Consider the following 12,315-nt stretch of genomic DNA (forward strand, 5'->3'; position numbering starts at 1 on the left):
TATTTTAAAAAGAGGATAGAGTGGCCAGCACAATGGCAGGTGGGTCCTCACTTTTTGGAGTTTGCATGGTGCGTGGGTTTTCTCTGGGTACTCCAGTCTCCGCCCATATTCCAAAAACATGCATGTCAGGGTGATTGAACCCTCAAAATAAGGGAACCTTTTTGACAGAGACAGCCATAAACAATTCATATTTTCAATATTCTTCCTTGAGAGCCATACTCACAATTTGGCTCTCGAGCCATAGGTTCCCTACCCTTGCCCTAAATTATCCCTACGTATGAGTGTGTTCCCTGAATTATTTGCCAACCAATTGCAGGGCACAAGCAGTTAATCATTTACTTCCAAGTGTACCAAGCCCCTCCTCCTGTACATATACACATGGAAAAATGCTCAACCAGGCATGCATTGGCACGATGCCTGTTGAAAAGTCAAACATGCATGTTTACAATTACATTATAACTGTAAAAATACCTCAATCTATTTATAGATTCTCATCTGACCCACACTGACTCATTGCTTTCCATTTATAATCCAAGTGCAGTTCTATCTGCCTCTAAGTATTCGCTTGTCTGTCCATGTGTTCTTCCTTTCCAACTCACGCGGCCTGTTTTTCCACTCACGCAGAAAGAAGACTCTGCAGGGACCAATAAATGGCAGATTTCATGCTAAGCTTTTTTTTTCCCCCTCCCAGGCATTGTTGGCAGTGTGCATAAAGAGAACTCGTCAACCCGCACTGCATTCATCGGTTCATACTTTATAAAACAGAGGCCAGGCATAATTTCAAGCAATGGCGTGCTCAAACACAACAGCATCTGTCTACACTGCATTCAGGGGAGGGGCAAAGGGCCCTTTACCGACATGCACAGAGAGAAACAAGGCCATCGACACAACACAGATGCAACCTATCAAGTATTTAAAAACAATGTATCTATAATAGATCATGACATGATCGTTCGATTGCTGTCAGCCACGAGTCCAATTGGATCGGACATCTAACCCTGTTAATGATGTTAATGCAATAGGTTACGAGCTATAAGTACCATAATGATCCAGAGGCAAATTAAAAAACACATGAATTATATGCTAAGTATGAACAGTTAAGGGATCAGGACCTGCTAACGGCAGATCCTTAAAATCAGGTGACTTGGACCCACATGCAAAATATGTGATGGGGACATCCCTTAACAGTTTTCCATTATTACATAAGACAGTTCCAAAACATGTGCCATTAAATAGTAATTCCTTATGGACTCACTGAGAGCAAGGATACAGTGATGACACAATGGAAAAAGACTGCCTCGTCTTGCCAGTTCCAATGGTAAACATGTGGTTCAAGTTGTGCACACAAACCGAATAAAAGCACTTACTTGGCTTTGTTCCGCGTTGCCATAGTTAGTCTTAATTAAACAGGAAGCAGGCAGTTATACAGAAAGGTCACAGATCTGCATTCACAAAAGCATTGTGTTAGTACAATTTTACTTTCACCAGGTTGTCCTACTACAATATATGCAAAAACCCAATTTGCTAAAAAAAATAATAAATCAAGTACTTGTAAGCTGTTGTCGTGTCTTTGAGAATCTTAAAGACACAACGAACAGGTGAGCACTAGTGACCTTCCCTTGACATTTTTCTGGTCTACTTGTGGAGTAGAGTTAAAGCCTTCTTGTTGTTTGAGACAAACTTTGGTCAAAATGAAAAGAAAAGAAGGCATCCAAAATGTAATGAGTCACTTTGTTTCACTTTCAAAGAGCCTTTCTGATTCATCACCATACGTCACAGTCAAAAATATAATTGTGGTAAAAAGAAATACAAAGCATTCCGCCCATGTGTCGGAACTGAGTCATTATTTTTTACACCCACCACAAGAACAGACAGAAGGCAACGTGATGATGTAAGACTATTTTAGTGTGTGGGTTATCAACAAGCGGGCACCCACACTCTGTCAACTCAGACCCAGTCCATCATCTTGGGCTTTTGTGGTTGGGGAAAATGGACACTTATGCAAGAAGAAGGCTTCTAATGGAGCTTCCGAGTTTTGGTGTGGATTTTAACATTTTTATGAACTTAAAAAAAAAAAAATAGTAAGAAGTAGCACATGTCTATGAAAACAAAGCAATTGTTTGCAGTTCATTGCACTGAGGAATTAAAGCAACGGGGTCAATGCCACTACAAAGGGCTTTTTGTGCCTTCTAGAGCCTATTGATAAAACTAGGAGGGATTATTAAAATGTGTTTTGTGTGCAGCAGTATGGTGTGAAGTTTAACATTTATTATTCCCTTTTGGAAGACCCATATTAAAAATATTTCAAAAATGAAGAGATATGTTGCCGGCCTGAAGAGGAAAAAATAACAAAGAAGTTTGTGGCAAAAAACACAGAATTTACATTTTATTTAAACGACATACCTGAGAGGAGTTCAAGAACATTAGTTTGAGAAAAAAAGTTAAATCCACATGGGTTGATTTCCTCTGCTTTCCTCATCTTAAAGTCCGTTCATTGTAAACATGGTAGACAGTGTCAGTGGGTGCAATGTCAATGATGTATTTAGGCCTACCTCACACAGCCAGATTTGACTTCCTCAGCTATCTTTCCTATCATTGAGAATCCATGTCTAACATCTCCAATCACATCAGATATGAGCGCAGAGCTCATGTGGACACCTTGTTGACTTAGATGATCAAAAACATCCTTTAACGTCACCTGTAGGTTTGAAGGATCACAAAATTGTTGTTCACAGGTTTTGGAAAGGCGGAGAAGGAAGGTGGCTCTTGTTAGTAGGCCACAAATGGTGCTGTGAAACCGGGGATCGGTCAGGAGCATCGGCCTCTGAGCTAAAAAGACAAGATAAGAACACACGGCTCATCTTACTGATACAACACATGACAATAGCAACACTTTCTAGACATACAAGTGCACTACCTAGCTGAAGGTCTTTGCAAAGTGCGAGGTTGTCCAGCAACAGACTTGCATTCTTTATCGCCCAGGTTCTCAGGCTCTGTGCCAACACCGAAGATTCTACATACTTTTCAACCAGGAGCAGCAGATAAGGCAAAATATGAACACACATTACGGAGGGCTCAGCAAAAACATTGGCATCGTCTTGCTCATAGAGGCTTCCGCATCTGAAAAAGACGTATTGCTTAAGAACCGTGATGCGCGTCCATTCTGAAAATGAATGGGCAGCGTGACCCACCCATTGTCCACGGCCTCTCTCAGTACCGGCTTGAGGTCAGCACTGGGCACGTGATACAGGAAGACCTCCAAAGCTTCAGGTGTGTCCCAGCACTCCTCCAGTAACAAATCCAGTAGGAGCGGTACAGCCAGGTTGACCTGCGTGAGGTAGACGCTCCTCTGCGGTCTTTCTCTGGCGTGGTGAAGCATGGATATAAAGCTGGCTGCTTTGCTCCTCACCTCTTGGCTTTGGTCCTGGAGCAAGTCCAGGCCTAAGCTCAGCAACCTGCACAAGAGCCAACACTTGATTTAACAAATTGTCAAGGTATTAGCAAATTAGTGCCTTGACATCCAACATTACTTGATGATGACAGTTGGGGGAATAAGACGTTGGCTCATTAAAGGAAGACCAGCCACACACAGAGCTTCAGCACAAGCCATTCTCACAACTTCAACAGCATCAGGGGATCGGTGAGATTCCAAGACACTACACCAGCGTTGGATTACAGAATCCTGAGGACTTTTGTTTTGAAAGATAATAAGGAAATAGTTATACATAAGTGGAGAGTGAATGATGATGTGTAAAAAAAGATCACCAACCATTGAGGAAGCAGAAGGCTTGCACCATGAAGAGCCTGAGACAAGAACTCTGACCCGCCTCTTTTATCTTCCAGGTCTTTCAATAATAAATCCAAACATTCTAGAAGAGCAGATTCCTCAAGCGGAAATGGGGCAGTATGAGACTCCCCACCAGCCATCACTTCTACCATGGCTGCAAGGTGAGCCCTGTGGTACTCCTTATTTGGACTCAACAGCGCCTTCCTCAGATTAGTCTGCAAATAAAGCGGACTGAAGTAAACTCCATTTTGTTGGACGTGCTTTAATTTATAGGCTCAAATTGGACAAAAACAACTCGTCCAGCAGGAAGATTATTGAAATTTATGATTTCAAGAATTAGAGTTTTAAAGGTACTCATCCTGTAACTCACCAGCAGCATATTGTAGATCAATTCTTTCAAGTGTGTGTTCAGTGAGGCGTGGCTCTCCAACACCCACGTGACTAATGCCAACCTCAGATCACAGCTCATATCTCTAAAAGTTTCTAAAATGTCAGACGCCCACTCGGGCTTGCTACAGACAAACTGGATAGCTTGTTGATGGAAGGAAGACAGGCCAACCTGAAATGAATGAAATGGAAGTTTAAAAAAAAAGATGCCACTATCTGAAAGTAGAGATTGTTATTGTAGAACTAAACATTACAAAGCAATTTTTCTGTGTAAAGAACGTTTGTCATTTGACAGTCCTCATTAGCTGATGATGCAATGTTACATATCAGTCTTGACTGTAAATAATGATCGGATGTTGATTAGTACAATAAAACTACAAACAAATAAACAAACAGCATATCATGAATGTATTTCATATTTTGTGTAGTGTGTAGTACATAATTCTGTATTCTATACACACACCATGCTAGTATGAAACCAAAATTATGAAATATTATTGCATATCACACACCTGAAGCCCCTGCTGGGGCCTGTGAAGCTCACATTTAAGAACGCCATAGAAATTTGACAGAAAGGTCTCGCCACAGAATCTTCTTAACGACTCCACCACAGCAACATATGCCGCTCTCACCAGTGGGCAGCGTTGAGCATCTGTTGCAAGCCAGGCCGACTCCTCCACAGCACACACCACTGCATTGAGCTCGAGTGAAGGTCCACTAAAAAATAAAAAAAAATCAGCAGACCCTGTGAGTCAAAGCTTGTTGCAGAACGGTGAATGAACGTGGCCGAGTTTAATGTCTCACCTGTCTTTGCCAAGAGCTCTGTCCAAGAGGGCATTAATGTCCAGCAGTTGCCCGTGGAGCCGGTTGTGGCAACAGCCCTGATGTTTGCGGGGCAACTGGGTCGTCAGCTTGATGAGGATGTTCATGTACTCTGCAGGGGGAGTCATGGCAACTAAAGCCTTGGAAGCCATCACTCTCACACAGTAAATGGGGCTGGCAGAGAGCTGGAGTAAAGGAGACAGGAAGTCTGCCAAGGTGCTGGTGATGTAAAATGAGAGATTAAAGCGTAAGTAGCCTGAACAAAAAGTGTAAGATGAATTAGCTAATCATTTCAAACAAAACTAATGAGTAAAGACTAATGTAACCTTATTCAGTTTCCTATCTGAGATCAATCGCTTAATGTTAATCAAAAATGAGTATATATTTATTGGAAAGGTGGATATATATATATATTTTTTTCCCCCTGAATCTTTGAATATGACCTTACTCTGTCGAGTCCTGGACACCAGGCTGCAGTTGCGATAAAAGAGTCAGAATAGGGTAAAGTGAGGGGTGAAGGCGTAGCCTGGCTTCTTCAGGTGGACACTGGAGGTCACATGCCGCCTCTCGAAGCTCCCTAAGAAGGAAAGGTTGGAGCTTGGAGTAGTGGTGGAAGAAAGCTTTGGGGGACATTGCATGTTTAGTCCCAGCCTCACTGCTAGGCCGCTGACCGAGCATCCGTGAGCAAAGAGAACCTAAATCAAAAAGTTTGCGAGAGAAAAAATACACTCACATCATCCAGGTAAAGAGGAGTGCCGTAATCTTTAGAATGTCTTTAGATCCTACTGTAAAGCTGCAGGGCTGCATTCCGCATGGCCCAGCAGGGAGAACTGAGCAGAGTGAGAGCCAAAATGGTGACAGTGGGTGCAAACTGAAGGATGGCGACACCAAGTCCAGATCCACGCACAAGAGCTTGCAGAGTGTGAACTGCACATACCTGGGATGAACAATTGGGGTGTCAGCCACATCTCAAGATATGATGCCATTAGGACAACTGGTTTGTATTGAAGTCAGAAAACCTTTTCCTATACCTGTGGGAGGTCCCGGGTCTGGTCCCAATTCTCAGCAAGGGGACTTCTAGCCGTGTCCAGTAAAATATTCATGCTATGTGTTAAGAGCGGCCGTGCTTTACTGGCTTCTTCTGCAGTCAGGACACACAGGATGAGCATAGGCAATCCTGCAGCCCGCCGTGTTACTGAAGTACAACTAGGAGACGTCAAAACGTGTAGACCCTGAGGACATAACAAATAAAATTTGAAACAGGTAGAGAATAAGACGTCCTTTGTTGCAGCGTGCATCTTTTCCAATACATTTATTTCAGCCAGCCCACACACAACAATGTAAAAGAAATGTACCTGCTGGAGCATGTGAAATGGAATGTTCCTAAGGTCGGGATCTTGGGTGCTGAGCAGAGCTGAACAGAACCTGATGAAGCCCATACCACATCCCTCTACTGCGCCCTGGTGGAAAAATACACTTTGTACTGAATTTCCATTCAGGCCAGGTATTTTGAAACGAAGCACCTACCCAGTGACGGCATTTCAAAAGAATATTTTGAAAAATATCTGCTGCCATTTCTAGATGTTGTTTTGTTAGGAAGCACATGTCGGGCTTGGATTCAGCGAAAATTCGCTCCACAAGAGACCCTAAAAGGATCCCGGTTTCCTGATAAGAACAATATAATACACAAGAGTGGGAATAAGTATTAAAATGCTAAATTAGTGAAAAGTTGAGTTGGTACCTTGAGTGACACCCAGCAGCAAGTGAGAACAAGGCAATGCTCTTCAGACAACAAAACACACTCTCTTCCATCTTCTAGATTTCCTCCAGATGAGTTCTCAATCAGAGAGTTGATGGCATTCCCCATATCACAGAAAGAAGGGGGCGCATCTAAGTGAGCAATATATGAACATAGAAGTTACGTACAGTTTAATTTAACCAAACCAGGTTGTTTAATGTAAATTACCTCTTTCAGTATGCTGTCCATGCAAAACACCAAGCAGGAGAAGCGAGATGTTCTTCAGAAGATTCAGTAAATCAATGGTCAGAGAAGGTCCAAGTGACTCAATGACGTTGCATGTGTCTTCTAACAAACAATTCTGTAAGGCACTAAGAACACCTGAAGACAAAGTCATGACACACACAACATTAAGAAAAGATCTAATGAACAGTGTTTATCAACTGTTATATCACGACTTACCGTGCATTGGCTTGGCTCTGGCAGCCAGCATCACATCGGTCTTGGCTGTAAGGTAGTGATCTTCAAGCTCCTTCACAAGGAAACCGGTAAAATTGGAAGCCTTTTTAGCGCCACTGACAATGATGTCACTATTTGCTCTGTGATCAGGAAGAAATGCACTCTATAAACAAACAGCTGATAACTACATTCCAAACAAGTTGAAAGTACTTTCTCTATATCACTGCAAACTACAACCACAGTAAAAAACACTGATCATTTGATAAGATTAGGAGTGTCAAAATTCAAATGCAGGAAGTATATTTTCCATATAAGTAGCGACTAAAAAGTTGAATTCAAGATGAATTTTTCATTATACTAGATAAAATAACAAAATAATGCAATCAGCGGTTTGACTTACTTGTGATGGAGAACCTTCATCATTAGGGCTGCCATCTGTGCCTGCTGGACCCGAGGACAGCACAGAAGCTGCTTGGTGCGAATGAGTAGAGCCTCTGCAACATCGACTGGCAGCATGGGAGGGAAAAATCTCACCAACAGTCCTGCTGAAAGTTCACGAATCTGAAAAAAAACAAGCATTTGTTTGTTTTTTTTACCCATAAGTTAAGCAACACAATACAAAATCAGGCTTGGGCAGCTCACCTCATTTGTTGAATCTTCTAAACAGCAGATGAGAACCAGCATTTTTTCTTTGGAGAAGAAGTTCCACTGACCCTTCATCCTGGCATAATTCACAAGAGATCCCATGTTCACTAGAGAAAACACAAACAGACATTGAGATGGAACTGTTGACTGTTTAACAAAACATTTTGAACCAATTTCTACGTACAAAATGTGCCCCGAACTGACCAGGTGGTTGTCCCTTCCTTTTGTCGGGGCTCCATGTGTCTGTACAGGTCTCTAACAGCGCAGATAGCAACAATAAGACAGTCTTCTTCCTCTGGTAACTGTGATCTGGAGTTAGATTGCAGAATACCATTTGGCTCAACCAGTCCACAAAACCTAAGACAAAAATACATTGGAAAAATTATTATACAATGTAGACATTCAAAAAAAGTGTACATAGAACATTTAATTAGGCACATACAACCAATCAATCATGTCTATTGCAAGAGCTGCATCAAAATGCTATATTATATTAGATATTAGTCAGCCTGTAAAGCATTAAAATCTTACCTACACCCACGGCCAGCAATTTCTGTGCACTTTCCATTTGGCTAGCGTTCACTTTCTCCTTTTGTTTGATAGCCGCCAAGCAGCCATCTCTGATTCGAACCAAAAACTTTCTCACAGCTGTTTGAAAATGTTGTCGAAAAAGTGAAGACTCTGAGTTTAAGTTCTGAGGAATGAAGGACCTCATTATTGCCAATTCTTCCGGTGTTGGTGTGTCTTTGCTCTTGGGACTGCAACAAAGCAGGTTTACAGAGGCAAGCCGGACTCTATCATCTGCCGAGCCCAAGGCTAAGTGAAGAATTTTCATGGTGGAGCTGCCCTGGAGAGCCCAGGGAGAGCCGCCCATCACAGCCCGGTAGCTACTCATTATAAATGCCCAAGCGCAGAGGTGGCCTGGTGAGAACGGGTCCAGGGAGGCCAACAACGGCTCCACAGCAGAGGGGAAAACTTGGAAGGTGCAGGGAAGTAAGTGTGTTGAGCTGTTACGTTGAAGATAAACAACATGGGAGGTCAGTGCCTCAATAAGGACAGGAAGCCACCTTTCTGCCCATCTATTCCCGAGCTCAGACTCTGAAAGCGACGTTAGTGAGTCACTACAAAGCTCTTTTCTCTGCTGCTGGATCAGATTTTTGTAAAGTTCTGAACCAAATGGAGCCAGGTGATCCTTTGACATGCACTTTAGGAGATGATTTTGGAGGTCAGCATACTGATTCAGCACCTGCTTAATAAAAGGGGTGTGCATCAAACCGTGCAAAATTTTCGGCATGAGGGCGTTCTTGCTTACCGTGTCTGTTCCCAAATACGAGAGTAGAGCACAAAGTCGATGATATTTGGCTTTGGATTCCCATGGGAGTTGAATGATTTGTTGCAGCAGAATCAAATGGAGGGACTTTTTGGTATCACCAAATTGCTTACAGTCCATGTCATACAGGTCCAACAACAAGCAAAAGTTGACGCGAGCACAGTCGGACACACCATCCACCTAAAATAACAGTCCATTAAAAAACAAAACTAAATTATATACCATAAATATACAGGAAAAACGTTGCACATGGATAAAAGCATCCAGCCAGACTCAATTAACGAAATTGCCCAGAGCCTTTAATTAAATTAGAGTCAATACTGAGCATTGATGCAGTCATTCCATTTCATGGATTGTTTGTAGTACCCAGTAAAGAGACACATTGAAATAATTATTGTCTAATAAATACAACATGCTGATGAATGATTTTGGTTAAACTTGACAATATAATTAAAATTAATATTTAGAAGCTGCATTCTTAAAAGCAGTTGACTCACTGGGCTTTCAGCGCTGGTCCATATGATAGAAATGAGCTGTTGCTGAAGGGTGCTGCTACTCTCAGGTAGAAGACGGCCACCCGTCATCTTCCAGATATCAGACACACACTCTGTGACCTTCTTCAGCCATAGTGTCAACACTACGACCACGTGTCATATTTGAACAGGTGACTTTGGCATGCAAGTGCCTAAAAAAATATCTCGATTTGACTCACCCTCAAAGGCAAGGTAGTGACAATTCAACTTCTCACAAAAATCATAGAGCATAGGAAAGATCACATCAAACAGCAAGCTGCCCTGTAAAAACATTACGATTGAGTGGTTTGTTAAACAATGTGAACTGATATTTACATAACATTGCCAATTGACATCTTGCCAGATATCTGTCAAATTACACTAATACAAATGTTTACCTCTGCACTCTCCTCACGTGAACTGAGCAATACGCAAGGACGACAGCATGTGAGCAGGCCTCTGATCATTGAAAGCCAACCGAGTTCGCATACCGTTGCGGGGCAACGCTGCACATGGAGGGCACCCACCAACAACAAGCACGACTCTGGCAAACAAAACAAAGCAACTTAACAGGAGCCTGGGAGCAGTACCATGCACGTACAGAATTTCAAGTTGAGATTCATCCTAAAAATAGACTTTGTAGAAAATTTGTATGATTACACTGCAAGGCCAAGTAGAACTTTTTGTCCAGCAGTACCTGAATGAGAGCTTTGCAAAAGATTCCAGGCAGCGGCTGCACCTGCACTGCTATCGGGGGCCGTATTGATGAGCATGGCTACAGCGGTCCCCGCCAAAAGACGAGTATCTCTGTTGGTGCTCTAAAAGACACAAATGCCAAAGATGGAACCGACATTTTACACCCACTGGAGAGTTTATTTTTAGTGGCATCATCTAGCGAGAATAATATCTCATCTCTCATCTCATCTTCTGAACTAAGGTTGCAGGGGGTGCTGGAGCCTATCCCAGCTGACTTCGGGCCAGAGGCGGGAGACACAAAGAGAAAATTTTGAGTGTTCAATCAGCCTACCATGCATGTCTTTGGACTGTGGGAGGAAAGCGGAGTACCCAGGGAAAACCCACACAGGCCCAGGGAGAACATGCAAACTCCATACAAATGGACCAACCTGGATTTGAACCAAGGTCTCCCTCTAATATAGTACTTTTTAAATTAAAAGACAAACCTGTCCAAAAATAACTTCTGTGAGAGCTTCCAAGATCATTTGCATGGTGGAGCTCCACTGGTTCTCATTCCACACTGCAGAAGCCACCACTTTTGACAATAGCTGAAATACCTGAAGACAAACCTGCAAAATAACATATTGGAGACAAAATGACCAGATGTAATAGACAACAATAATCCTTCACATTTCATAAAGTGCACTAACCTTGACAGCAAGATAACACAACTGTCCATCTCGCAGGGACTCTTCTTGCAGGATAAAAGGGAAGAACTTGGCTATTTTTTTCAGAAAAGAAAGACAGAGCTCCTGCCACACATCACGACCCATAGTGCTATCCTCCAGGAGCATACAAGCTAAAGAAGCAATAAAAAAAATCCAATTATGACCACTTATTCAATTTAAAAAGATGTAAAAAATAATAATAATAATGGTATTGAATACACTTCCTCAACAAAGATAATACTCAGTTGATGTCAAAGTAAAATTAGAAATAATACATTAGTAAGTAATGGAATTCAATTTTCAGAGGTGTGAAATGAAGTATGAATATGGTAATTGTACTCAATGATCTGTAATTTATCAGTACATATTCATTATATCCCTGCATTTGAATATAGTATAGAATAGAGATACAGTATGCATGCACAAACATACACACAAATACATATATAAATGTGTTTGCAACCTCCAAAAAGACAAGACAGGGATAAAAACAAACCTCTCTGGAGGTCTTCCTGAGTAAACATCTGGAAAAAAATAAAACATTCAACATTACTTGAGTGCAGTTCCTTTAAATCCTCCTCATCTCCCTTTTGAACTATAAGAGGATTCTTATGTACCTGCTCTGAATGAACTATAGAGCTCAAACAGAGGTGGGTCTCTGCAAAAACCAGCTGATAGTCCACCATCGCCAAGTGCTGCAACATCTGTGGCGATGCATTTGTGAAATAAAACTTGGAACAGAAAAAAAAAACGACAGTACATGCCAAGAACCAACCTTATCCACTTTTCTGCAGGCTGTGGAGATGTGGGCCATCTGCAGCTGCAATGTGATCACAAGTCTGACGAGAAGCTGAAAGTGATCTTGCTCCAGATCCTGAAGCGTCAACGTCTTCAGCAGATGGACAGCCTCTTCCAAACTGCGTTCCTTGCTCCTTTTAACGTCACTCCTATTTATATGCAAGAAATATTAAGGTAAAGGTATGTGCATGCCACCTCCAAGATGACAACGAATGCAATTGCAATACAAACCTGGAGCACTCCGAAAGTTTATCAAAAAAGCTCCCGATCTTTTGGATCTCATTCGCATACGGTTGGTCCTCGTTAATGACACAGTTTTTCAGACTTGTCAGGATTTCATCAAACGAAGACATTTCTGCTTCTACTGTCACACTCATATCCTACATGTGCGATCCAAAACAGTGGTTTTCCTCTAACTACATCTACTATTGCCT

At 42.0% G+C, this 12,315-nt stretch overlaps 1 protein-coding gene across 1 annotated transcript; it reads right to left on the minus strand.

The window, feature by feature from the left end:
• Window positions 1-75: 75 nt before the first annotated feature.
• Window positions 76-12,286, minus strand: LOC144196120 (tRNA (32-2'-O)-methyltransferase regulator THADA-like). The gene is made up of 31 exons (XM_077716122.1): window positions 12,113-12,286; window positions 11,859-12,030; window positions 11,701-11,787; window positions 11,580-11,607; window positions 11,066-11,214; window positions 10,862-10,984; window positions 10,378-10,498; window positions 10,079-10,224; window positions 9,881-9,962; window positions 9,666-9,805; window positions 9,151-9,348; window positions 8,370-9,084; window positions 8,043-8,195; window positions 7,836-7,945; window positions 7,594-7,754; window positions 7,197-7,333; window positions 6,963-7,115; window positions 6,738-6,886; window positions 6,524-6,661; window positions 6,352-6,456; window positions 6,028-6,228; window positions 5,783-5,933; window positions 5,445-5,691; window positions 4,979-5,215; window positions 4,687-4,891; window positions 4,158-4,346; window positions 3,770-4,002; window positions 3,531-3,689; window positions 3,192-3,455; window positions 2,918-3,120; window positions 76-2,829 (listed from the first exon to the last, which is right to left on the minus strand). Exons 1-31 carry the CDS (start codon window positions 12,256-12,258, stop codon window positions 2,549-2,551), a joined length of 5,583 nt encoding a protein of 1,860 aa, XP_077572248.1. The 5' UTR covers window positions 12,259-12,286; the 3' UTR covers window positions 76-2,548.
• Window positions 12,287-12,315: the final 29 nt, after the last annotated feature.

Source organism: Stigmatopora nigra, chromosome 4, assembly GCF_051989575.1.
Source record: "Stigmatopora nigra isolate UIUO_SnigA chromosome 4, RoL_Snig_1.1, whole genome shotgun sequence".
Lineage (NCBI taxonomy): Eukaryota > Metazoa > Chordata > Actinopteri > Syngnathiformes > Syngnathidae > Stigmatopora > Stigmatopora nigra.